At 40.0% G+C, this 26,766-nt stretch overlaps 1 protein-coding gene across 1 annotated transcript in view; it reads right to left on the reverse strand.

The window, feature by feature from the left end:
• Positions 1 to 3,686: 3,686 nt before the first annotated feature.
• Positions 3,687 to 26,766, reverse strand: part of LOC145486913 (uncharacterized) — a 59,298-nt gene continuing 36,218 nt past the window's right edge. Inside the window, exons 40-67 of the mRNA XM_081465623.1 lie at positions 26,065 to 26,118; positions 24,776 to 24,829; positions 24,084 to 24,137; positions 22,921 to 22,974; positions 22,197 to 22,250; positions 21,407 to 21,460; positions 21,204 to 21,257; positions 20,553 to 20,606; positions 19,762 to 19,869; positions 19,368 to 19,421; positions 18,559 to 18,612; positions 17,825 to 17,932; positions 16,380 to 16,433; positions 15,829 to 15,936; positions 14,638 to 14,691; positions 14,132 to 14,185; positions 13,141 to 13,176; positions 12,248 to 12,265; positions 11,694 to 11,711; positions 11,059 to 11,094; positions 10,489 to 10,518; positions 10,088 to 10,150; positions 9,419 to 9,442; positions 8,805 to 8,937; positions 7,367 to 7,470; positions 6,634 to 6,714; positions 5,223 to 5,429; positions 3,687 to 4,350 (exon numbers count right to left, since the gene is read on the reverse strand). Of these exons, the coding sequence (XP_081321749.1) occupies positions 4,192 to 4,350; positions 5,223 to 5,429; positions 6,634 to 6,714; positions 7,367 to 7,470; positions 8,805 to 8,937; positions 9,419 to 9,442; positions 10,088 to 10,150; positions 10,489 to 10,518; positions 11,059 to 11,094; positions 11,694 to 11,711; positions 12,248 to 12,265; positions 13,141 to 13,176; positions 14,132 to 14,185; positions 14,638 to 14,691; positions 15,829 to 15,936; positions 16,380 to 16,433; positions 17,825 to 17,932; positions 18,559 to 18,612; positions 19,368 to 19,421; positions 19,762 to 19,869; positions 20,553 to 20,606; positions 21,204 to 21,257; positions 21,407 to 21,460; positions 22,197 to 22,250; positions 22,921 to 22,974; positions 24,084 to 24,137; positions 24,776 to 24,829; positions 26,065 to 26,118 (1,935 nt within the window). The 3' untranslated portion in view covers positions 3,687 to 4,191. The remainder of the gene's footprint in view (positions 4,351 to 5,222; positions 5,430 to 6,633; positions 6,715 to 7,366; positions 7,471 to 8,804; positions 8,938 to 9,418; positions 9,443 to 10,087; positions 10,151 to 10,488; positions 10,519 to 11,058; positions 11,095 to 11,693; positions 11,712 to 12,247; positions 12,266 to 13,140; positions 13,177 to 14,131; positions 14,186 to 14,637; positions 14,692 to 15,828; positions 15,937 to 16,379; positions 16,434 to 17,824; positions 17,933 to 18,558; positions 18,613 to 19,367; positions 19,422 to 19,761; positions 19,870 to 20,552; positions 20,607 to 21,203; positions 21,258 to 21,406; positions 21,461 to 22,196; positions 22,251 to 22,920; positions 22,975 to 24,083; positions 24,138 to 24,775; positions 24,830 to 26,064; positions 26,119 to 26,766) is intronic.

The following is a 26,766-nucleotide window of genomic DNA, read 5'->3' on the forward strand; positions in this document are numbered from 1 at the left end:
GATCAATGGTGTCAAAAGCTTTAACTAAGTCGAGAAAAACAACGGATGTGACAAGGCCATTATGACTTAGACTGGGGACCATCGATTGGCAGGGGGGAGGGGCACCCTACCCCTTCCCCCCTGTTCCTAACTTTTTGCTCTCGCCCCATGCGTTCGCGCGACTTCCCCTTGGCTCTCGCTTTCTCCCGCTTAGAGGAAATGGAAAAGACCGCTACGCAGGCTATCGTTGTCGGTGCTTAAGCTCCCTAACAACGCAAAAATGACCGCGAACGCGAACGATGAGTCGAACTGCTAATTTTTCGTACTTCCATTTACAATTGAACGCTGTCATTACATATTTAGGCTGAAGGAGGTTTTAGAGCCATAGGCATCCTGGACAAATTCAATTTTACTAGGCGTTGTCCTCGGCGTCGCCGTCGTCATTGTTAAGATCCCTATATTTGCTTCTCGGATGCTGGAAGGTTGATACACTTGTTTAACGTGAGGTCTGTCATCCTAAGTGGTCCCAAGATCAGTCGAACGCAGAAGAGTATTGTGTAAAAACTGTAAAAAATCACATAAATTGTGGCTCTTTGCCAAGGTTCCTTTTAATTCAGCGATTAAGTTGTCGAGCGTTTCGGTAGGAAGTTTTTCCCTCCTGCTGAAACAATTTCGTTTACATTACTTCGCCGATGCAATACCTTTTCATCTTCCCCATTAATACACGGCAATCGTTTGCATCTTCTTCTTCAGTATAGCTTAAGGCTTTGAACACTTAAAGGCCATCGTCATCAATAACGTCCTTGAACATGTAATTATTACAGTATTTCTCTTTCCATAGCTTCCAGTTCTCGGGGATCTCGCCACTTAATTGACCTCAAATCTAAATGTTGCTTAGGCAATGATATCTGGTGGAATAACATTGAAAATTGTGATGCTTCAGGCGGCGAGGCACCGCCAGTTGCTTTCGCTGGTAGGCATTCGTAGACGGTAGACGTTGTCGAAGAATTGAACTACCCTTTCGCTGCAACGTGTAATATTAGATGGCAGAGAGAACCTTAAACGAACGTCATCAGTGAAGGCTTAATCTGGCTACTGTAACTCAAGATACACGAGGTGAACCCGTATTTTAATATATAACTGTATATATGGCATAAATTACAAAGCCGTTACAGAACATAAGCGTGCATATAAAGAATGTTTGGCAAATTAGCATATTATAGCCTTAAGTTAAGGTATGTCCGCCATTTTGAATAATCAAATCCAGCCGGTGTCGGGAACTCGTTTGTCCAGTTTGGCTATGACGTCAGTATTTTCTCATTGGCTCACAGCCAAGTCTTTTGTTCTTTCGTTTTATAAGTGCGACACCACCCGGATGGTTGGGCGGCCAGTTAACTCCACCGCAATATACACATCTCTCTTAATCTCTCTTAAAACAAAACCTCCTGTATATATAATCAAGTTTTCTTCCTCAACCACCCCCCTTAATATCCCCCCAATATCCCCTCAAAGCCTGCATTTATCAATCCCCTACATAAACCTACACAGCCCACTTCACATTAATCCCCTACATATACCTGCACAGCCTGCATATCATTAATCTCCCACATATACCTACACATCCTACATTTCATGAATTGCCTAAATATACCTAGACAGCCTACATCTCATCAATCCCCCGCATATACCTACACAGCCCACATCTCATAAATCCCTCACATTTACCTTCACAGTTTGCATTTCATTAAATCGTTTCTAGACTAATTACTCATTGTATTCAGTGGTTATCGACTCATGTAGAACCAAGTAGTCTTCAGATATCTTGGAACAAGTAAATTGATTATCGTTGTTCAAATTATTCATTCACTTGCCTTGCATTCAGCCGTTCGAACGGATACCGTAAGGAACGTTTTCGCGCGAGAGGTCACATATTTGCCGATGCATTTTTGTGGTTTAATCGACAGAGTTCTTCTTTTAACGACGCTTTTAGGGTCGAGAAAGTAAAATTGGCGATGTACTTACTTCTTTTTTAAAAAATTCTCCGTGATGCGTGATTTAATAGAAAAATTCAGCGTGCTGCTTGATTGGTACCCCACCTTTGCCGCCCTCTCCCGAAAACTGGGAGGGTCTTGAGTAAAGTCTTTGTTAGGAAACTATTAGGGGTTTTGATCGAGAGCCACTCTCATAAAAATTTTGATCTACCCAGTTACAATTTACTTGCGGAATAAATTCACTGGCCACAGCTAGGATGTTTGTGAAGGCATAGCAGGTATTTAGATAACCCAGAGGCAAGCGCTTGCCCCCTGGCTTACATTTCTTTGTAAAAATTGGCAATTTGGGGTCCAAGATTTCCTTGCCTTTCGAGCGGTTGTTATGAAACTTCGCATATTTACTAATTTCGGCATGGTCAATTGATTTATGGTGTTTTTGATTCTTTCTGTGAAAAATACGAAAATTTGTTGATATTGCACATCGTTGACGTAGTCCATTGGCATATGTTCTTGCGCACATACACGCACACACGCCAATATTTAGCGGACCCAGGCAGTCCGCGAGCTCCACTAGCCTGGGAAGGGCGCGGGAATTGTTTTAAATGGTGACACAATGCTATATGTGAATAGTTCCGTTCAACAACTATGATTAACCCCAGACTTTCAACACTTAAAATATTCTTTCTACGTGGGCCATTACGCAGCAAAAGCTCCCTTTACCATAACTTCTTCTTGCCTTTCACTGATCGCAGTAGGTTTTTCCCTATTAAATCCCTTTCAAGAAAGAAAATATAAACCATAGGCTCCATTTGGCGCGAAATTGTCCGCTGACATGATCTATTCTGAAAAGCGAAGAGTTTTCCGAGAGCGAAGCTCGCGGTATACTGTACTCTGAGCTTCAAAAAACAGAAAACAAGGTTCGTACTCTTGTGGGTTTTTGAAATTTCATGACTTTCCATGACCTTTTCCATGACCTATGTTAAACAGTTGTTCTCCGAGTATTGTCAAAACAATCTGTTAGTTAAGGTATTTTCCCACATTACATGACGCATAAAATGCTTGCTAGTGTTTGTTACTGGAATTAACCGGTTTTCTGACTTGTCTGTTGTTTTTTCAACTTTTGATTTTCTCTGCCTGGTCATTCTCAGAACGTTTATTGCTTTTCCATGACCCACACGTCAATTTCAGGACTTCTCAGGGTTTGAAAATGAAGTTATAAAATTGACTTTCCAGGCTTTCCATGACCCGTACGAACCCTGGGTAATGTTCCAAGGACAAACTGAAATATCCGAGCATATTTGTATAAAGTTAAATGGAAGCTTTTGTGTTTATCATCCTTCAAGAATTTTTCGCAACACGTGGGATCTTTTGAAAATATGGGAATATCACTCGGATATTCCCCAGTATTCTGTCACGTGACGCGTTTACACCAATTGCGTGCGGACGAAAAGATTTGATTGATTATAAAATGCGTAAAGTCTCACTTGAATGGCTTGAAGCCCTTTGAGGGCACAATAGAACCAACAACAGAAACAATGCCCTCTAGCCCCAAAACAATAACAGCTGCTGCAATGACGACAAATTGAATTACAAGCTGCCACACTACCAATTGTAAAATAACGCACTAACCAAACTGTGTGAGAGGGCTGGAATGAGACCCAACGCTCAGCGAAATATGAAAGTATGCAGAGAAGTACTGGTTTTTGGGTGCAAACGAGATCAAGGTTCACTTGTATGGTCATCAATTTGTTTTATTGTCTAGTCATTACACATTTTTATTTTCATAGCTTGAAGTTAATTCGACGATTTGTCTTAATTTAACATTTCTCCTAACGACTAAAACATGATCACATCAGGTAACTGTCTTTTTTGGCGAAAACAACTCCTACTTTATTGTAACTTCTATTATATCTTCATTTATAAAGAAGTACATTCAATCCTAACAACACAGAAATATATAGCAAAATAACGAAAATGGCATAGCAAACAAACTCAATAAACGCCAAACAACAACTAAAATGGACAAACTTTTATTAACCTTGAAGGAAAAATTGTAATTGGTCAAAAGGTGGTGCCATAGTAGGCCTGATGTAGTTAGTCTATCTAAAGTAAAACCCTTAAGTTCCAGTCGACTGCCATTGTCAACACACGACTTAATATTAAAACACAATATACAAGTGACAATGCAATACTATGCCGGACCGGGGGTGGGGTGGGAACCCTACAGGTAATGGAAGCAGGCGGGTCCAATTTCAATCTTAAAGTCCTGGTCTTTTCCACCGATGTCATAAGCAGAAATATCCACGATCGGTAGTCGGCTCTTCTCTCTTGTGTCGATCTCTAGAACTGTCTTTTCCCATTTATTCGAACTGTCGCTGTTCTGTTATAGTAGTAAAAATGAAATAATTAAGGTAAGAAGAGAAATGTTCAGTAATATATCAAGCACGAAAGACCGTGTTTGACATATCTTCTCAATCGAAACTAAAATTAAGGAGAAAACGGAGAGACAAGATCGTAAAAGTCTGTGCTAATTTAGATCAGGTATCCAAACATCGTCACGGTCAAGATTTCCTTTGTTTAAACTTGATATTAAAAATGAGTTTGAGAATATGATTTACCACACGACGGCTCTATATCTGCTGTTGAGTACGGGGTAGTAGTTTAAAATGGGTATCAGAAACTCACAAGGGTCGAACAACCTCTCGAGTTTGGTATAATAGAAAATCCGCTCGGGAATCAATGGACAGAAAACGTCTGATCAGAGCGGGAAAATCAATGACGAAAATTTATTCATTGCTTATCAGCTATCGAGAGACCACTAAAAAACAGTCTGCATACGAGCCAAGTGGCTCATCAGGCCGGAGTTTATCCCGGTTTCTGTAGCATGAAGCGACAAGAAGTATTCCTAATTTTTAATCAACTCCCCCCCTCCCCCCTAGATGGGATGCTGGTCCATCGCAGGGTTACCCCCAGCAGTAAGTTCGCCGGTACCCATTTGCACACCTGGGTGAAGACAGGCACTGTGAGAGTAAAGTGTCTTGCCCAACAACACAGCGCAATGTCCCTGACCAGGGCTCGAACCCGGACCGCTCGATCCGGAGTCGAGCGCACTAACCAAGAGGCCACCGTGCCTCCGACAGAAACCACTGCCTGGTTCTAAATACCGCCGCTCAATAACTACTTCAGCGCTTCTGGTGTACAAAAATGCGAGAGACAGAAGAGACACAATACCAGTCATGGCGCTTTACTTACGATGCAGCCATTAGCGATGACTTTAGGCCTGAGGGAGTTCTTGGAGGTGGCATGATATTCCATTTCGTTGGAGCCCTTGAGTTTGATGGAGTGCTGTCCTTCTTCCCAGGCCATGGAGTTACGGCAGGCGTATGTGATGTTCTGATTGGCGAAATTGCTAAACGTCTTCAGGAAATTAAGCTGCGTGTAGTGGGCATCGTATTCAATCTAAAGAAACGTAACAGGTCCAATCATACATACGTATATGACTTTATTTTACCCCGAATTTACAGAGTAGCTAAGAAGTTAATACCAAAAAAAAAACACTGTAAATACAAAAACAACAAGAACTACTATAAACTATTACGTTTGTCTACATTAAAAAAACAACAACAACAACAACAACTTTCAAACGGCCTAGTGTAGTCATCAGCAATCATGCCTCAGAGACCTGAAAGGGCACTGTTTTCACGAGGCGTCTGAAACCGGTTTGTTCTAAGGTAAAGAGTTCTAAGTTTTGCATGCAAAATACTTAAAAGAGTGACGACCATAAGTGAAAGCAAGTTTACACAATGAAAATATATCAGTTCCTCTGACAGAGTAGACCGTAGAACGCAAAGTTAAAGGAGCTCAGTCACGCTTTGCGCCTATTGAAAAGTTCAGCCTTAATTTTTCATATTCGTCGTTTGCAATCCGTGTTAATCTTCTCCATCCTTAGCCATCCCCGTTCCTTTATGGTTTATCATTATCTCATTGGTGTTTTTCTATCTTATTTAACTGTTATTTTCAGGTTTCCTTCAATTTAAAGGTAATTTTGTAGGTGGCCAAAATTACTCAAAATACCGTGACTGAGCTCCTCTAGTAAAGCTTTAAGATACTTGGGGAAGAAATCAAAGGATAATACCTGTTAGTAATCACGGAAAGCTTCCTACACATTTCACAGATACGCACAGAGGTAAGGATAGACGATAAACGGACAACAGAAAACCTCCAGGCTCATTCAAAATATTGCCCACTCTTTTACATTAGTGTAAACAACCCTTTACTGGGGAAATTATCAAACTTTCATTAACAATCTACTCAAAAATACGAAGTAAAAGAAGAGTTGAAAGCATCAAAAAGAGGCCAAGAATGATAGATAAGTTAAAGAGCAATATATGATGCGCTGTATTTTCAAGTACCCGAGAAAACACGAAGACGAACAGTAGAAAAGGGACGGAAAGAAAAAGGGTGGAGCTCATGAGAGAAAACGAGAACGATCGCCGCAGAACGAGAAAAGTGGAGGATCACTGTTAAAGCCCTATGTGCCATAAGGCACGAGGAGGATAGTTAACAGGTAACAGGCATTTTCAAGTGTACTTCAGTTAACTAGAGTTGTTATCAGTGCTGTTGTCGCAACTAATTACAATTCCATGATGGCGGGTCTTCTCACCTCCTTTCCTTTCTCGAACGCTTCACTCAGCCACTTGTCTTCTATGTCCTGATAATCTCCTTTGAGTGCAAGGTCGGAGATCTAAAATGGAACAAGTGACAAAGCGTAACATTACAAAGCGACTCTAAACTCGAGTGCGATAATGTTCGGCTAACCCAGAGGGAGGTATTTAAGGGAGAATTGTGACGGCGTTAGTGATAACAGGCTCAGCTTTGTGAAATTTATGTAAAACAGACGCGGCTTGCTTCGGGGTGAAATGCAAGACTTCATGTCTTTTTTGGTCTCCAGTTTTCCAAAAAGCTGTTTATTAGCTGTCATTTTAATGTTTTCTGACGCTCTTCAGCTGTAAATTAAAAAGAATATCAAGCATTTCTGTGCATGCAAAATACGAGAAAGTAAATACTTTCCAATTTAAACAGAAAGAGAATGAATGACACCTACCCTCCACAAAGGACTCAAATTCAGCAGAGAACTTTGCCTTTTCTCATAACTGTTTCTTTTTGTTTCGTCTCTTCATTGTTATTAGCACCGTACTGTATTTAAGAGCTGCCTTGTTTGTATTTTCTGGTCTGTTGAAGGTAAAGTTCTTACCGAAATATAACTTCCAGTTTTGCCAATTGTTGTTTGAATTTCGACACAATTATGAACATTCTCGGATTATCATTCATTCTCTATATACTTAAACTATCGGCTGGTACTGGGTTTTGAAAAGACAGAAAATGCTGTCAATTACCCGTGAGTACTTGGGGTAAACACATGACGACTTCTTGTTTTTTTCGCAGTACACCCAGATAGCGTCCTTTACTGTTCCACCGTTAGGATCGATCCAGTACATACCTGAAACAAAATAACCCTCAAATAACAGCTCAGCAAACCTCTGGTTGCTTAGTTAATGGACTTTAAGGAGGCGGCGAGTGGTTTGGTTCAAATCCTCCACCCTACAGCTATCTGGATTTGTTCTCGGTAGCCCCGAGTTCAACTCCTCGACCGCGTTGTGTAAATGGCCAACTGGTCAGCCTCCAACCAGTTGGGATTCTTAATAGTTTATGCTACATTTGAAACATTTGTTTATTTATTTACAGTGTGCCCAGTTAGCACATTTAATAGTGCTAAATACATTTGACACTTAAATCAAGTTATCATTATTACTTTTTCACGGTTTCTGTAGTAAATGTATGGGGAAATTTAAAAGTTCGATGCCCGGTAAGTTGAGAGTGATTGACCTTTCTACTATATCATGAGTTACAAGGAACAGATCTTAAGCAGAAGGTTTTTTGGATCAAATTTGAAGAACATTGATTTGCTGCGAGGCGAGGGATTGCGCCTTTAATTTATCATACAAATGTCTCTAAATTTTCCAGAGATTTGTGACTTGGTTTTACAGATAAATGTATGGGAAAATGAAAACCTTACAGACTGTAATTGTCACTTTTCTAACATGAGTACATTTTAAATCTCAATACATTGTAACGCCGTAGTGTCCCCAATTAGCTTCTGTAAGCTAAATACCTACCCTGACACTTAAATAAAGTTATTATTATTATTATTATTATTATTATTATTATTATTATTCCCTCAAATGTGATCGGTAAATTCTTTTACCTCGTTTCTTTTGTGTTTAATTCATAAACACTTCAGAACTCGAACTTTCCGTGAGTTTTAGATTCTCTATAAGTTCCCATACATTAACTGTAATTTTTGCCTTGTTTGCCCCCCCCCCCCCCCCCCCAAATAAGATGAGGTCAGAAACCGTGAAAAGGTCTTAACTGTCCGGAATTAAAACGCGCAAGATTTCACGGTCTCGTGTCGTTTTTGCACGATTTCTCCCCGAATTGTAATGAGGTCCAATTCCTAATTAAACGTATCAATAACAAATATCGAGATTAAAAAAAAAATGTCTTTCGAGAACTTCTTTTGAGCGGGAAAGTGAGTAGTATTTTCCTTAAGTTGTAAAAACTGCATCGAACATAGGAGTCATTTAAGCTCACGTAATTGACGTGCGAATGGCGAACGTATCCAATTACAGGTATCCAGTCACAAGAAGTCGAAATTGGATACCTGTAATTGGACACCCACGTGATCACGCACTGATTACCCGCGGAGAACCAATCACGATCGAGAATTTTCTTATAGATACGATTAAGATATAGAATCGTAAAGTAATCACTCACCACTCTTAAAGGTTTTGTGATCAAGGAACAGATCGTAACACGTTTTGGCAGGGAATTTCTTCGTCCCGTCAGGTCTAATTAGAGATTCGATGTCTTGGCTTCTCTCGTCTAAACCTTTTAGTACGTCTTCGGGCTGAAACAACACAAACTATGTTAGCCGTTAAGCCCTGTAAAGAACACAAGGGTTCTGACAAAGAATGCATATCAAAAAACTAGTATGCGCCCGCACGCAGTCAGGAGCCCGTCAACAGGAGCCTGCAACTACCCCATATTCCTGTCACGGCGTTTTCACAGACCGATCTATTTACAGTTTGAATATACCGCGAATCTCTTTGGTGTTTTTCGATCTTAAGTTAACTATTATTTTCAGGTTTTCTTTAATTTAAAGGTAATTCTGTAGGTGACCAAAATAACTCAAAACCCCGTGACTGAACTCCTTTAATGGACTGTATTGCCATTCAACTGAATCATGAACCTGGTTTTTCTTCAAACTTGATAATGCCGTTATTTGTAGGTAGCAAACCTCACTTCTGAAGGATTCCATTTTGTTATGTTTTGTAAGGAGGGAGAAATAGTTCAAGTGGTTACACAGGCTGGTCCAGATCAATCCTTACCTTTATTTCTCGAGTTTTCATTTCCTGCAACAACGACAACGTAAAAGTATTTAACAGACTTGGAGCTTTTTTGTCAATTCTTTACACTTGACTTAAACAATGGTTAGGAAGGCCGGTAAACATCAAAGAAGCAAACAAACAGGCTAAGATTTATGTCGAAAGGTCCTTCACTCTGAACATCTTCTGTTTTATGCTCTGCTCATAGAGTATGCATGAATGCTTCTATTGGTTAGTTGTATGAGCACACATAACCACCTTTTGTATTTTGCCAGGTTTTTGTGCAGGGTCAACCCTCAATTAAAATAGCCGACAAAAACATACTACAAAGAACTTTGCCAGGTTTCCTCACCAGTTCCCTCTATTAACTATGACTTAAATACCATTTGTAATAAAAAAACATGGGACTTCAACAATGCATGTCGTATAGAATTCAGATTTCTCTCCCTTCCTCAATAGGTCAGAACCTTACAAATATGAATTGCTTCTCCGGCTTCCAAACAGAACCAACAATGATAGACATGGCGTCAACACAATCAATTTCGAATTCGAATTTCGAATTCGCATTTACATTAGTATACGAGTAGAATTCTACTGATAAGCGTTACAACTCCTCTTTGTAGTAAATTGAAAGAGCTTCCAGTTTTTTTTCAGCCGTTGCTACTCCCTTACCTTTCCACTGCTTGAGTACAGCCGGAATCCGGGGCCTTTCTCAATGTTTCCAGTGGTCAAATACTAAACCGAAGAAAGTGTCTGTTAGCTAAATGTCCCGATTAATTAATATTCTAAAGCAATTAATCCAAAAATTAATGATCTGTAATTACCAATTATTAATAAGACATCTCATAATTGTAATTTTAAATGATAATTATTAATATATTATTTATAGTAGAAATTTGACCATACACTTGCAGTTTTTAACGGTTTATTAGTTATTAAGCACAATCAGCATAGACATGTCATCAAAACGTTTTAAAAAAGATAAATAATTCTGAAAAACGATAGTCACATCACAACTCGTCGTAGATGGCTGCAAGTTTTAAAGACTAAAAACATGAAAAGTTATGACTTACACCAGCAATCTCAGACATGCCAGGCTCACCCTGAAACAAACACAAGACCAGCATCGTCATTTTAGGTCTTTCAAGTTTATTTGCATCAGGTATTCCTTTGGACAAATATTAGTCTTTTAATCTTCACACATTCAGACAACTCTAAAGCATGCTAAGGAACAGAACGTTCAGGCAAACAGAAAAGTGTGTGACATGAATGTATAAAGAACTACAGAGATCAGCACCTAAAAAGCAGGGCAAACTAGAATGCTAAGGGTAACCATAGAGGCACAGAATCCGTTTAAAGGCAGCCATGGTAAAGGGTGTTAACCCCTGTTGCTGCAATTACAGATACGGGCCCAGAAAATGAGAAGCTCAAGGTTCTCACGGAAAGAATATTAAGTGATGTGAAAATGGTTCACTACAATAGAGTTGTTAACTAACTCTAGAACATGCCGACGTGGGCACAAGCGGAGAAACAAGTTTGTATGAAATAAGTTAATAAAGAACTGTAGGTTAAAGGCCCCACCCCCCTCCCCCTAATTATTGCCACAGCTAGTGTGATCTACAACTTTAAAGTGTGTCACTTACCGGGGGTCCAGGAGGTCCGGGTGGTCCAGGAGGTCCCTTGAAATCAAATGATTAACAATAATTAGAACTAAAACAAAAAAACTTCGTCATTACAGACACGGCGTTTTGATGCTAATCCCCCCCTCCCGCCGCCTCTCAACTCGTAATCAAGAACGTTGAGGCACGGACTTGTTGTTCCATGAACATTCAAGGTTAGCATAATGAGCATTCCATGCAACCACACATGTACAGATGACCTTACCAGCTGAGACAATAAATCAAAAAAGGAAAAAAAAAACATTCTGCTGTGACAATCCTGCCACTAATAAACTCAAGATTACCTACAACAGGCCATTCACGAAAACAACTTCAGAGGGGCGTCAATTAGAAAGGGCAGTGATCTAGATTAGGAGCAATGGATTGAATACGCTAAAAATTGAGTTACATCTCAGAGTGGGTACATATTATAAAGAGAGAGTCAAAAGCAGGGGAGCAAGGATGGCACAGTGGTGAGAGCGCTCGCCTCCCACCAGGTGCCGCTTTGCTCCGAGGGTTTTTCTCTGGGTTTTCCGGTTTTCCTCCCACCACAAAAACCCAACACTACAAATTCCAATTCGACAAACAATACCATAGTAAAACAGCAATAAAATACTTACTTTGTATCCATCAGGGCCCTATAGAAAATAAAGAGCAAACAGGTAAGTAAATAAGACTGAGTTGATGTTTTAAAACCACGAAAATAAGCAATACTTGTTCTGTTCCAAAATAGGAATAATTTGTAAATTTCAAGAGCAATTTGACGGAAATAAATTTGACACTGTAGACCCTAAATGAAGAATTCTAATCAGAGAAATTCAGAAAATCTGCGATTTGGATTGATTCTCTCACAGTCGTCTATTCGCCGATATAACACGATTGCGTGTGCGTTGATATTGACAGGATGAGTGATCTAAGATCACTCGGATCATGGTGCATTAAAGCAACCGATAAATCCACGCTGGGTAAAGATTCATCGGTTCCTTTGATGCACCGTAATCCAAGTGATCACGAAAGAAACGTGCCCTCATTGATTCAAGACCAAACTTACGTTGTTTGAATCCAGGATCAAAACACGGTTTGTCCTGATCCGAATTATTCCAAAGAAAAACTTTCAGTGTGTGCTAAAACAGTTGAGCTCTGGCTTGTAGTCTCTTAGTAAAATATTAATTACCTGTGGTCCTGCGTTACCCTGTCAACAAATAAAAACAATGTAAACAGTGAAAGTTGATACAAAATAATTAAACAAGCAATGGGCAACCTTATATGAGTTCTATCACATGGTTGCCACAGACATCACTTATCAAAATTCCCTGACTTTTCCGTGATAAAAATCAAATTTCCCAGACCAAATAAATACAAAATGTCAGATCTAGTTGCGGCTTCTGGGGTGAACTTACAGCCATCCTTTCTACTCGTTCAATAAGACTGATAAGTTTTCAATAAATATCGTTGAGATCACAGTTACCCCAAATGTTTCTTCCAGCCTTCAATGGTATTAAATCAGCCGTGCTAAATTCATATTTCCCTGACTTGTGAAATGTCAATTTTCACTGACTCATGAATTCCCCAACTTTTCCCTGACCCTGAAAGAAATTTTTCCTTGACCGTTTCCTGAACTGTGGCAACCCTGTATCACTTCAAATATCTCAAAGACCTAACATGCTTAAACTTAACTCAAAACTATAAAACATTCTTAGGAAACACACACTCCACTGCACACTGATGTGAAATGAAAGCTGTCAGAACCCATTGCAGAAATCTGGCTCGCTAAACTTGAAATATTCCAACTCGCATTAGATGCACGTTTGACAGATTCTGGTGAGTGGTATTACACTATTAGAAAAGAAAACGTATCCAACTTCCGTAGAATACCAGTGGGGCAACACCAAGATGCGTGCCTCGTAAAATGCTACAAGCCTATTCCTAAACTGAAAAAAATTGAGTTAAAGATATTGCAGTGTCGCATGCTGAATCACCAGCACTTGTTTTTGATTACTCTGCGACAACAAATTAACAACTTCTTGGCAAATTTTCGATATTTAATAATCCAAGAATAATACATACGGGATCTCCGTCAGGTCCTTTGTTTCCAGGCTCACCCTAGAAGAGAAATGTTCTGGATTAAGTAAAGTAGACACAACAACTGTTCAGGAACACACAAGGGAAACAAAACACAAGCCTGCTAGTGCCCCATTTAAGCCAGTGCTGAACTCCAGTTATTGTGATGTGATACTACTGTAAGTGTTACAACTCGCCTGAATTGTATGCTCTATGCAAACTCAATTTGCATGGGTAATTAATACCATGGGGATTATGCTACTCAAGGCCACGAAAGCGAAGAGGTTGGCGACCCACCCTCCCACCCAACGAGTAAGTCGGGTTTGTTCTAGCCGTCCGCTTCTATTTTCGCCTGGTGTTAGGCTTGTTCCAGGCCAGAGCCATTCCCCATAACTTATAACCACATCATGGATAACAATACACGCGGTAGAATAATACACTATTCCACCGAAGACTTCGCCTGGGTAGCTGGCTTGGTGGAGTAGTGCAGCTGCTGACACAAAGTACTGGTGCAGGGCATTTCTCTGATTCTGGCCCCATCCACACTACGCCAGGAGAATTTGAAAACGCAGCTTTACTTCTACGGTTAGGCCTATCGTCCACACTAATCCGTCACGAAAACGGAGCTTTTCGAAAACGCTCTTCAAACCGGAAGAATTTGAAAACGCCGGCTTTTCGTTTTGGCGTGGACAGAAAACACTTTTTGAAAACGGAGCTTTTTGAAAACGATGACGTCACGAAAACAAGGTGATTTCCCTGCCCGACTTTTTTTTTTTTCCAAACACAAATCCAAAATGGCCGGTGATTGACGCGTTTTTAAATGCCTTCGGTGTAGTGTGGACGGAAAACATTTCATGTGTTTTCATAGTGAAACCTCCTTTTTCAAATTCCTCCGGGGTAATGTGGACGGGGACTCATTTTACGGCAAAAGGAAAAGAAGTTTCATCCCAGACCAACAATAATAGTGGATGTAAGAACTCAGACTAAGCTGCCTTACCGTGGAGCCATTTCTGCCTGGGGCGCCTGGGTCCCCTGAGGCTCCTGGGGGTCCCTATGGAGTAAACAAAAGACAAATCAGAATAATTGGCAGAACTCTGGCGCTATCACCAATAAATAATTATGAAAGGAATGAGAGTATACAGTAGCAATATATGTCTTTCTCAGATGATTTCCCTTGTGTCTTGAAAGTCAAAACAAAACTCGTCTTCCTAGAATAACGGATCACTGGACAACTAAGAGCTTGTAGAAGGGTCTACAAAAGGCACAAGAAGGGCGGGCCTGACAGACCGCTCAAGCAGATTTAGCCAAGAAAATGTGACATGCAAAAAGGTCTTAAGAGTGCAATGTTAACTTCCAGTGCTCTCACTGCTCCATATGACCTTTTTCAACAAGGTTACAACAGTTTATGTGAAGATTTTCAATCGAGTGAAGAGCATAATACTGTCGATGCCCTCTTGAGCAACCAGCAATGCAATCAGAGCATCATCGCCGCCAAGTACTCACTCTAAGTCCAGGAGGGCCGTCCACTCCGTCTGTTCCGGGGGGACCCTTGTCACCCTAGGTGAAAACAAATCCGTCATAGTCATTATCATGAGTCAATTTACATTACTTGCGAAAAATCTTGGACGTTAAAATTTCGCACGTTTTATTTTTGGACACTTTCTCTCACTTCCGACAAATTTTGGACAAACATTTCCGACAATTTGCTGAAACACAGCTACAGCAAATGAACGCCTACAAAACACGTTTCAGACTGAAACAAAATAGGTGAAAATGATAGTTTTACTACACCCTCAAGGTTTTACACATAAATCGACGGAAAAATAAGGAAAATTCTATTAAGCCGTTACGTATCTCCAGCAGTGTCTTAAAGAGAGTTCGCTCCATAAAGGAAACTAACGGAATTAAAAACTAAATAATGCAGTGTAAATATTTCGGACTGTTTTATTTTCGGACACTGTTGTCTCAAATTAAAATCGTCCGAATTTTTTTGCAAGTAATGCATCATCGTTACAGTCCAACCCCTGTTAGGCGGCCACCCTCCTAGTCTACTTTACAGCCGTTATTAGGGTCGTCACGCAACGCTTCTCCCCGCTAAGCTAGTGGGGAGAAGCGTTACGTGACGACCCTAATAACGGCTGCGAAGGAGAGAACCACCCTCCGGAAAATGGGTGTTGGCCAATTAACAGACGTTTGACTGTATTAATATAATGTAGAAGTGAGAAGCGAGCATTGGAAAATTAAGGTGAAAGTAAGTCTGCTACAAGCCACACTGCTGGTATTTAACTCACAATCATGGCAACATTAAACATTTCAGTGGCTAAAGCAATGACCACTTTTAGACTGCGTAGTGTGCACACAATTAAGGGTGAGACCGACAGGGACAAGGGGACGAATTATGGACGATGAGATTAACAGGACAATATATAAAACCGGGGTACGCTGTTGGTGCTATCCCTAACCAGCTTCAATAGAGGTACCTTGCAGGATCGCAGCCAGAACAAAATCATGACTGAGGCAATGTCATTGGTTAAATGCTCTCCCTAGATAGATTGGGTTTTTATGATGACTATAAAAAAACAAAAAACAAAAAAAATGACTCCGTTACCAGCTACGGCTCTACTTTGTTCATTGCCTATTCTCTGAAAAGAGCTAAGAGCAGTACCATGTGTAAGCAGATGAATATTGGTATACCTGTGGACCCTGGGGTCCCTGTAATCCAGGTCTACCAGTCCAGCCCTTGTCTCCTTTCTCTCCGGCAGGTCCAACTTCTCCTTTTTGACCTCTGGGTCCTGGCGGGCCCTAGCAACAACAACAAACAAACAGAAACAACAACAATGAACGATCAATTTTGTTTACATGCATCGTCACTCATTGATAAAAATTATTGATGCAGTATATTTTGTATGCTGGCAGTTTGCCATACTTAAACCAATATGGCCCAGCTTAAATATGGTTAGACTCTCTTCTTCAGTTTTTCCTGGCCAAGTTCCTCTGTGTCTTATTATTTTTGAGTGCGTCTCGTCTAGGTCAACGTTTATGCATTCAATTGGAGTGCGGAGAGTCATTACTTCAATACCTGTTAGAACTTGGGAATTTCTTTTCGTTCCTTTTATTGCGTGTTTATGGACCTTGACTCCGTCTAGGTCCATGAACACGCAAAAAAACGAACTTGGCCAATATCCAGCCATCTTGACCTCACGCTTAGTCAATAACCCACATATATCACGACTGTTAGTCCATACCTGAACTCCTGGTTCTCCTGGTCTTCCTGGAGTACCATCCAATCCACGCCGTCCCTGAACACGAGCAAACAATCATGATTAACCTCTATATAATCAACTGTGTTTCCAAGCTGAGCTGGCTGAGCAGTGGCACCAAGAGCAGGACAGGATAGGGCACAAGAATTAACTTTATTTAAACATGGTTTAAATTCCTTCGGCCATAAATCTTATGTTGTAATAACCACTAACTAGCAACCAAGCTGAGCTAGCTGGGCAGTTGCACCAAGAGTAGGACAGGATAGTGTACAAGAATTAACTTTATTTAAACATGGTTTTAATTCTGTCTGCCCTAAATCTAATGTTGCAATAACCACTAAGTCAGTCAGTAACTAACAACTACAACTGCAAACGATGCACAGTAGTGCCTAACTCATTACACCCTCTACACTGCTGCACTGAACCTTGAACCTCTCAGTTTGTGGTTGATAACCTAGTTTCCTCGCATGGCAGGTGGTCGTGTCTCACTTTGGTCTCTCCAGAACCAGCTTTTCCTGGCCTCCCTACATGACCAGGAACTAACGTAGCACCTGACTATCTTCTATTGAAGCTTATACACCACTAATGACTGAATCCTCAACCTTGTCAATTTGTCACCTTTTCTGGTCTTCCTGGAACCAGCCCCCCCTCCCCCCCCCCCCCTGGCTTCTCTACAGGACCACGAACTAAAGTAGCATCTTATTATTATCTCCACATTATTATATTTACTACCACTGACTGGGCCCTCGACCTTGTAAATTTGTCACCTTTGCTCCTTGGCTACGAGAGGGTCCAGAATCTCACCTCCATGCCTCCAAAGCAGCTTGCCCTAGCTTCCCTACATAACCAGGTTTTACGGTAACGAGTTGCTACCTCCCTCCTATATACTAAAATGAATGATCTAGTTTAGCACTCCTCCTTTCCCCCCCTCTTGACATCTAACTACAGAACTTCGTTAATTGATCTTCATCCTTTGTCCTTGAATAAGAGGTGCTCCAGCATCTCACTTTCACGCCTCAACAACCGCTTTTGCAGGCTTGTGATCAGTATTCACACTATCCACTTTCCCCACCCTATATACTACTGTGAATTATCTGCTGGAGCACCACGCTCTTGAGCTTTGCCCCCGATAAAGACACCTACAATCATGGACAAACGTCTTGGGACAAAGTTGCAGTTTTGGCGCTTTTGCACACATGCCAGACACGAATACAGAACCTCTTCTCCACCCCACATACAATGTTGAAAACTAGCAGCTGCAATTTCTTCTGATTTTCACCATTGTATTGGGTGGGGAGGGGAAAAAGCAACGCGTTTTGAAAAGGACACCAGCACTGTTCTCAAACTTCAGTTGTAAAACACAGATAATTCGTGTCCCGAAGACTTTTGTCCCCGATTGTAGCTACAGAACTTCGTCAGTTGATCGTCACCTTTTCTCCTTGGATGCCAGGTGGACCAGCATCACCTTTCGGGCCCGGGGCACCCGCTGGGCCAGGTTTGCCAGGACTCCCGGGATCGCCTGGGGCGCCGCGTTCTCCCTGAAAATTAAACACAGCTGGATGAAAGAGATGACCAATTAAATTGGTGACAACCTCGTGTTCCTCGGCAGATTATCGTACCAAGGAGGCTCAATGGAGTGGTCTTCAATGGTACACTTGCACAATGTTGATTGACCACAGCTACCAAAATTTATTTCCTGTCTCCTTTGTTATCTAAATTTTTAAACAAAGTGGGGTTTAAATAGCAGTTGCATCAGTTAGGAAGATAAAAAGAAAACACATAGTTTTCCAGTACTTGTGGTCAAAGGACTTCATACTGAGTGTCATAAAACCAGAACCAAAGTAATCACTCTGGCTAATCCAAGGAACCAATCAAAACTCAAGTCAATTACATGTAGTAAACGTGAAACGTGCGAAAACATGCGCGAATACATTTTTCTGATTGGCTGACAAAGTGACGTGAGATTTTTAAGCCAATCGCTAAAGGTAGAAAACGAAAACCAAACCAATCGCCATTCTCTTTCAATGCGCAAGTGAAAAACACGTTGTTATAATCTTATGGTTTTATTTTTAATTAGACTTCCTCCTAACCTTCTTGTGTAGTTAGTGATCCATTTTAACTCATGTTAGGATGAACTAGAAAAGTAAAATTAAATTTTGTTTACCTTAAGCCCAGAGCGTCCAGGAATACCAGGATTACCATTTGTTCCATTGAAACCCTACACATTACAAACACATGTGAGTAGAGAGCTCTAACTGTAGTACAGATGATTGAATTTCATCTTCTAATGCAAGCCCATTCGGAACATGACAGTGGAAGTCTCAATTGCATTGGAAATACTCTATGAGTTGGTATCATCTTGTAGCTCATATTTCACAAGAACTATCACACAAAGTACATAACAGGGGCCAGTTGTTTGAAGCGTGGATAACACTATCAACCGGATAAATCACTATCTAGTGGATAAGCATTGACGAAACAATCTACACTAACCACTAGATGGTGATTTATTTGGCGGATAGCGTTATCCACCCTTTGAACAACTGGGCCAGTAGGTTTCTTCTACGAAAATGAACAAGTTAGACAGATACTTCACATGCATTCCCAAGTTTTTTGTGTGTTGGTTATGTCTACATGCTGGTTGTACCATTCGCACTTTACTATGTTCCGCATATCCACTTATTAATTTAAAGCCACGCTTGTAAAAGTTGAAGCTCATCTGTAAACCAAAAATATCTTAAAAGAGGTTTTCATTTACAGTAATAGAAACTTAGAGGGTGAGTAGAATGTTCCCAAAAAGCAAAATAATAATCACTAAAACTTATTGGTAGGTCGTCATTATTGCAAAATCTGGACCACACCTCAGGAGGCTCACTAGAATGAATGCTACTTCTCTTATAATAAAATAAATAGTTCCGTTATCTTCCACAAGCCAGGACATCTGCACATCCGAATTAACTGCTTATAACTTACATCTGCCCCTGGTGCTCCGGGAGTGCCAGCTGGTCCAGGTTTACCACGTGGTCCCTATAAAACATGACCAAGTCAACATACAAAAGGTGTATTCTTTAGGAATATTCTCATTCTGATGCAGGGACAACAAGATACAAGGAACTATAATTTCCAAAAGAACAGAACTTTCAAAACCCGGTGACTTTTGATGGTTACAACCTACTACCTGGACCACTGCTTCAATTTCTTTTTATTAACCACTCAAGACAGTGTTTGACCACATTTCCAAACACCTAGAAGCTCGTCAAAAACATTCTGCTTTGAATCGTATTTTCAACTCTCTTCTCAGTGTTTGAAAATGTGGCGAGAATCGGTCTTTTGTGTTTGATATATTTCAGTCTAAGTAAAGGCTCACCGGTGATCCTGGTTGACCACTGCGTCCGTCTTGTCCTGGTGCTCCAGTGTCTCCCTTTTGGCCCGCAGCGCCTGGTGCTCCAGCCGGGCCTGTGGCTCCAGTTGGGCCCTGGACATGACAAAGCAGGTCAGCATACTTATACCAAACAAGGGGCACTTTGCGTTCAACCCAAAATTACATTTTCATTTCAGGAAAACTTCCAGTAACGAAGGGAACAGTATCTTCCAGAATTTCCAAAAAGGGTACCTCTCTTTCGGGGAATTCCTGTTATATTTAATTTGCTCTCAGAATTGCCAGAAATTTAAGCTGAATGGTTCGCAAGTCTGAAATTGAACAATTTTTGGATTTTCTGGAAACTTTCCCAAGAAATTTCTATACCATTTGCCCCCGTTTTGAAGTTCCTGAGCTTTTGGGGAAAAACTGAAGTTACGTAATTCGGCTGGTGTGTTGAACACAAAACTTAAGACATAGCACAGTTGTGGACTTTTCAGCACGAATCTTAGGATCACTGTTTGCTTGGCTTCAGGACCATCGCCCTCAAGGTCTACACATCAGGCTTCATGACACATATATTTGGAGAAGATCTCTGAGCAGCTAGTTTAGACAAAGTCAATTCTAGAAAACCTGATTTTTTCAAGTATCCTAAGTTAATCTTCTGTACAATTACCAGTCTTTCTTGTACGGAAATTTGATTATTACACACAGTCTAAACACCCTAGTATTTTCAGTTTCCAGATTAGAATACTAGCAGTGATAAAAATATTAATAATAACAATAAGAGTTTACTGTACATTTGGTCCTCTGTCGCCTTTCGGGCCAGCAGGTCCTGCAGGTCCAATATCTCCCTAGTAAAAGGTGAAAAAGAGAGAGTTAGTTTAAAAAACAGAAAGCTGAAACCAGATTTAAGTCACGCAACCCCAAAAACAGTAGCTCTCAGACTGCTGGTACACTGTCCACCGACAGTTGGCCAACTGTTGGCCAACAATTTCCCAACAATGACGATCAGTATCATCCCATTTGCTGTCAAACATGAAATACTACTGCCGTGCAATCCATTTTTTTAGTGGTGAATGAAGAGAAGTTCCTCAAGTTGATAATTTTTATCAGTCTTTTCAATTGCCTCTTCATGAATTGAATGGTCCAAGGTTTTCTCTTGTTTATCAGGTTTTATGTGTTAGTAGGTCTTCTCTCGTTTTCTCGGGCTTCTAACAAGGTTTTTCCAGTATTATGAAGTTTTTCTTGTTTTATGATAATTTCCCTGTAACATCAAGTACTTCCACTTGAATCATGTTTTTACAGTGTTATCAGGTTTTTCTTGTTTTATATTTTTCCTGTATCATCAGGTATTTCCAGTTGAATCATGTTTTTCTTGTTTTCGGATATTTTTCCTGCATTATCAGATATTGCCAGCCGTATCATGTTTTCCTAGTATTACCACTCACCGGTCCGCCATCAGATCCCGCTGGGCCAGGTTCGCCATCCTTGCCGTTTTTACCCTGATTAAGACAGAGAGGAACATAAATCACTGGACAAATCATAAAATAATCTCATGACTGTCCTAGACACTGAAAGAACATTACGCCATATTTAATACCTAAGAAATAATATGAACATTGAACAAAAATTAAAAAAAATTAGCACTTACGGGTTGTCCAGGAAGACCATCCTTTCCTGGTCGCCCTGGTTCTCCAGCTGCACCCTACACAAAATGAAGCAAAGATAATTATCCGAAACACTGTTTAATGTCTCCTCACGTAACAGTTCCATTTTGTTCCTAGCACAAAAAGAATGAAAAATCTTTTATAGATAAATAAGTATTATTGATCAGAATTTTATAAGTTACTGAAGACAGTTTAAGTTAACCTTAAACAGGTCAACAAGCATTTTCGGATAATCTCAGTATACGGTCCTGAAACAGCTTGATTAATAACAGCTTTAACACGAAACTTTTAACTGAAAGAGAGATTTAGAAATGTTACCTGATCCAAACAAAGAAAATAGTGGACCCACGATAGAGCTTTCTAAAAGGTTGACGTTGTTGACTGCTCTCTCAAGCTATCACAATAACTCGCTACACAAGCTCCACTCATGTTCCCAGTTCTCTTCCAACATGGCTTATACTATTTCACAAGACTAATCTACTCTCAGCTTTAAGCAGCTCAGTCACGGTGTTTTGTCTTTTTTTCGGCCACGTACAAAATCTCCTTTAAATGAAGGGAAACCTGAAAATAATAGTTTACTAAGATAGAAAAACATCAAAGAGATAGTAATAAACCATAAAGGAACAAGGATGGTCAACGATGGCGAAGATTGACACGGATTGTAAACGACGAGTTTGAAAAATTTAGGCTTAACTTTTCAAAATGTGCAAACCGTGACTGAGCTCCTTCAAAACCCCACTGCACACTACACTATTACTTATTATCAATTGACACCTTTTGTCCATCTGCTCCGTCTCTGCCTGGAGGGCCTGTCGGTCCTGGGGGTCCCTAAAAACAAATGAAGCCACTTAAAAATGAGGAAGGGCAGTAGTTGAGTTCAAATAATCATCATGTTATAACTTTGTTATACCTCTAAGTTAATAAGCGAACTTTGATTGGTCAATTCAGTGGGCCATATCTTACTGTACAGCCCGCTAGAATTTGAAGCTGTCCCTGAACCCCTCTCAAACTCGTTAATAACTTATTAAGTCAAAACAAAGAAAATCACAGACGTGAAGGAGGTTTGGATACCTGGTCTTAATTAGCATAGATTTTGACGAGTTTACTTCTCCGTTTACCCTTTAGTTTTTGTTTTGATTGAGAAGATATATCAAACACCCGAGACATCGTTTCATCGGCTATCCAAACACCTCGAACTTTGTCAAAAATACTCCGCTGCACACCGTATTTTCAACTGTCTTCTCGGTGTTTGGATATCCTGACAAAACACTGCCTCGTGTTTAATATATTACATCAAACACACATATGGAGATATAACTAATATCCTTCTAATGTTGTCTTCTCACTTGGTACTGACAGTTATGGATCTTCACTTTTTTCCCTTTTTGATTTATGGCCCGCGAACCCCACTCTTGGACCATAGATCAAAAGGGATTAAAGTCATTCTGTAACTTATAAGAGGTATATACTGAATACATTTTCAGGCAAGACATCTTACAGGAGGACCAGCTTGGCCAGGTTTTCCAGGAGATCCTTGATTTCCAGGTAAGCCCTGGATAGCAACAATTAAAAGAACAATATCAGTGTCAAAACAATCATGTAAATGTTACATATGGTTTATGTCAAACTCTGACGAGATGCATTACAAAAGCAAAAGGAAAACTTAACAAATTGAATGTGGTTTAGCGCTGTCTGTACTCTTATCGACAACGATATGCGTCATCACAGTGGTCAAAATGTTCTGGACTTGTGAGGCGCAGCCGAGTGAGTCCACAACAATTTTGACCACTGTGATGATGCATATCGTTGTCGATAAGAGTACAGACCACGCTAAACCACATTCGATTTGTTTTTTACCACAATATCAATGTCAAAGAAAATGTTTTCTTTTTTTCAGAGCGTGACCAAGAACGTGACACATTGGATGGTAGTATACTAGTTCATTGCGGAGTTACCCCCAGCTATTACATTCACTGGTACCTTTTTGGATGGAGCGAGGCAAAGTGGAATTAAAGTGTCTTGCCCAAGAACAGAATGCAGTGACCCTGACTAAGACTACTCCATAGCATGAAGGGACTTGGAATATTGCCACTGCTGCTGAATGTGATGCTAGACTGTCTCAGGCTGCTTTCAGCATTTTGTCAGCAATTTGCGGGCACCCATCTACAGCGTGATAGTTGGCGACAGCACTGCCTGAGTCAACTATCAAGCACAGAAGTCGGGGGGGGGGGTGATAATCTAATTGTTTTAGTAGAAATCTATTAGTAGTTCAAAACTTTACCTAAATCCTCTTCACAGACACTTCGAAAACACAAAGAGTCAGCCAATAAATTACTTTGTTAGCAACCGCACACTGCTAAGCTACTCACTATCTACAACAGAGTGGATAGTGAATAGCATGGCCAATCAGAGAACAGCATTTGTGACAGAGCACTGGTAGATTTATACTAATTCTGAATATAACACTGCATTGTGAGAGTCAATTCTAGGTCTTGCCCAGGAACACAACACAGTGACCCTGGCACAGATTGTTTGACATTGAGTCTAACGTGCCACCTAACAATCAGGCCAGTGTGTTGCCCCATGCATATTTTTCTTACAAGGAAACAATACAACTGTCTTAATTATTATCAATTAATTTGTTAATAATGGCATTTTTACCGGTCTTCCTTGTTCGCCTTGGCCTCCCTTGATGCCAGGAACACCCAGCTGACCCTGTTGGATAAAAAAGTGAAAATAAAATCACTGCAAAGGTTACCTACAAATTAGTGTGAAATGAGAACTCATTTTGAGGCACAATACCAGGAAGTCATAGGTTCAAAACCTATCACGAGCTTTCGATTTTTTCCCTACTTTTCCCACGCTCATGGCACACAGATCAACAATTAAAATGGATTCCATTCAAAGTCGAGCAGTAAGTGCCAAAGTTATTATTTTACTAAAAATTTACTTATAGCTCTGTAATTTTTTTTGAATATTACTTGAAACATCTCACCTAAATTAATTTCTCCCAGTGACCACGTGATTAACACTTATGCATTCTCGAGAAAGTTAATGTCAAACCTCAAAAAAGTGCTTAAAGCATGTGTTATTTTACCAAAATTTGTTAGCAGTATGAACGAGATTGAAACATGTCTTCCAAATTTAGGAGTGTGTGTATTTTTTTTAAATGTGTATCTTACATGAAACGTCCAGTTTGATTAAAATATTGATAATTTCAAATTCAATTTTCTTTTGCGGGGTCAGCTTGAAAGCTGAAGTCTTGATAAACTCTTACACTACTAAAAACTGCAACGCAAAGTGTTTCTTTTTTTTAACACTGTTTCCTAAATAACAATAGCAGGATAACATACCGCAGTTCCTGTTGGACCTGGTCGTCCTGGAGGGCCCGGAGGTCCTTTGACGCCCTTGGTAAGGAAGAGAAGATCATCAGCCACATTACAAAAGGCACATGACCTTATCGACTGAGTGGGAGGGCCAGATATGTAAATGTCATGTGTACAAGGTCTGTCCAAAAGGGAAGAAGAGGCAAATACTTCCCCATCTGACCCGACCTGACTCAGTCAATAAATATTTTATCATACCACCACTACTGAACTTGATTTTGTCAAGACGTTTTGAATAATTTAGTGTCTTGGTGAACATTTGTAATGCTAAATGAATTTTTGTGTGTGGTCAGGTGGCTTTTTTTTCAGACCAACTCATATCATCTGGCCCGTCACATACACGTATACAGTATGATATGGTAATGTAACAGTAATTTATACTATCTACTTTTCATGAAAAAGTTGAGCTATATTTTAAAAAAAATTCCTAAAAGAAGCTCATAATTGTTCAACTTAAAAATAATCACTATCCTAATAATAGTTAATCTAGGTGTAATTATACCCAGGAGAAAAACAGGAGAAAGGGAACCTTCACTACACTGTGTAGTGTCTTCTAAAACAATTTGAAAACTTGCCATCATTGTTGTAATGAGGAGTAGTCAACTTAGTTGTACCTTGTTGATAATGGAGATAAAAAAAAACTGGCTTATAGTTCAACTTAAACTAAGCACATGCTTGTTTCTCTGTATTATTTTTATTCTCAGAAATCACATGGACAGATGACTGAACGATGGATGGAATTTTTTTATTCTAAAATACCACATGTTATCAAATGACATGGTAGCTACAGACATCACTTTTCAAAATTCCCTGACTTTTCCCCGATAAAAAAAAAATCAAATTTCCCTGACACATAAATACAAAATAGCCTTCCCTTACAGCTGTCCTTTCTACTCGTTCATCAAGACTGATAAGTGTTCAACAAATTTTCCCTCTTCATTAAGGAAAAATATAGTTGAGATCACAGTGACCCTGATTGTTTCCTCCAGCCCTCAATGGTATTAAAACAGCCGTGTTAAATTATTTCAAATTTCCCTGACTTTTCTTCAAAATGTCAATTTTCCGGACTCAAAATAAAATTCCCTGACTTTTCCCTGACCTTGAAGAATGTTTTTTCCCTGATCATTTCCTGACCTGTGACAACCCTGAATTAAAATATACAGCAATATGGATGGATGGATTTTTCCAGCTTGTGATGATGTGAAATACCCTTTTGCACTGATTTCTTACTAACAAAACAAAAACCAACTCAGCACCGGTTCTCCACGTGGTCCACGGGGTCCTTCACTTCCCATTGGGCCAGCAGGTCCCTAAAATGTTATTTTAAATTATTACAAGAAAGTAAGTGTAATTCCTCAAGTAATCACTGAATGACTTAAATTTTAAAACCTAAAACAGTAACATTTCAAACGTATATTTGTAAGTAACTGTTTTATTTATGATTTGTATTCATCATGAATTCAGCATCCATGAAAGTTACTTATGATAAAACGTAATGAACACATGGATCATGACAAGTACAACTGTCCAGATGACTAGGAGGCAGCAACATCTACACAGAGCAAAACTCAGCTCCCCTCAACTAGCCTGTTTCCCAGATGCTAACATATCACCAGTTATTTAGGGGAAAATATTTTCCTGCAACACAGGCTACTCTCAATTGACTAAACCATGACAGGGCGTAATATACACCCCAGAACAAAGCTCGTCTGCACAGGCATATTTTTGGTGAGAGCATATTAAGTATATCTTCACATTTGGATTAGAGAAACAGCCAAAGGACTGGGAGGTGAATAAAGCCACACTCCTTCACCTCTGGTTATGATGATCTCAAATCTATCTTCTATCTCAGTAAAGGAAAGGGTAGGGTTAGGTTGTTCATGGCAAAAATAACTCAAAAATAACGCGACTAAGCTCCTTTAGTCAATACACAATCAAATCAATCCAGTTGTGGCCAG

This window comes from Orbicella franksi, chromosome 5 (genome assembly GCF_964199315.1).
Source record: "Orbicella franksi chromosome 5, jaOrbFran1.1, whole genome shotgun sequence".
NCBI classification, from domain to species: domain Eukaryota; kingdom Metazoa; phylum Cnidaria; class Anthozoa; order Scleractinia; family Merulinidae; genus Orbicella; species Orbicella franksi.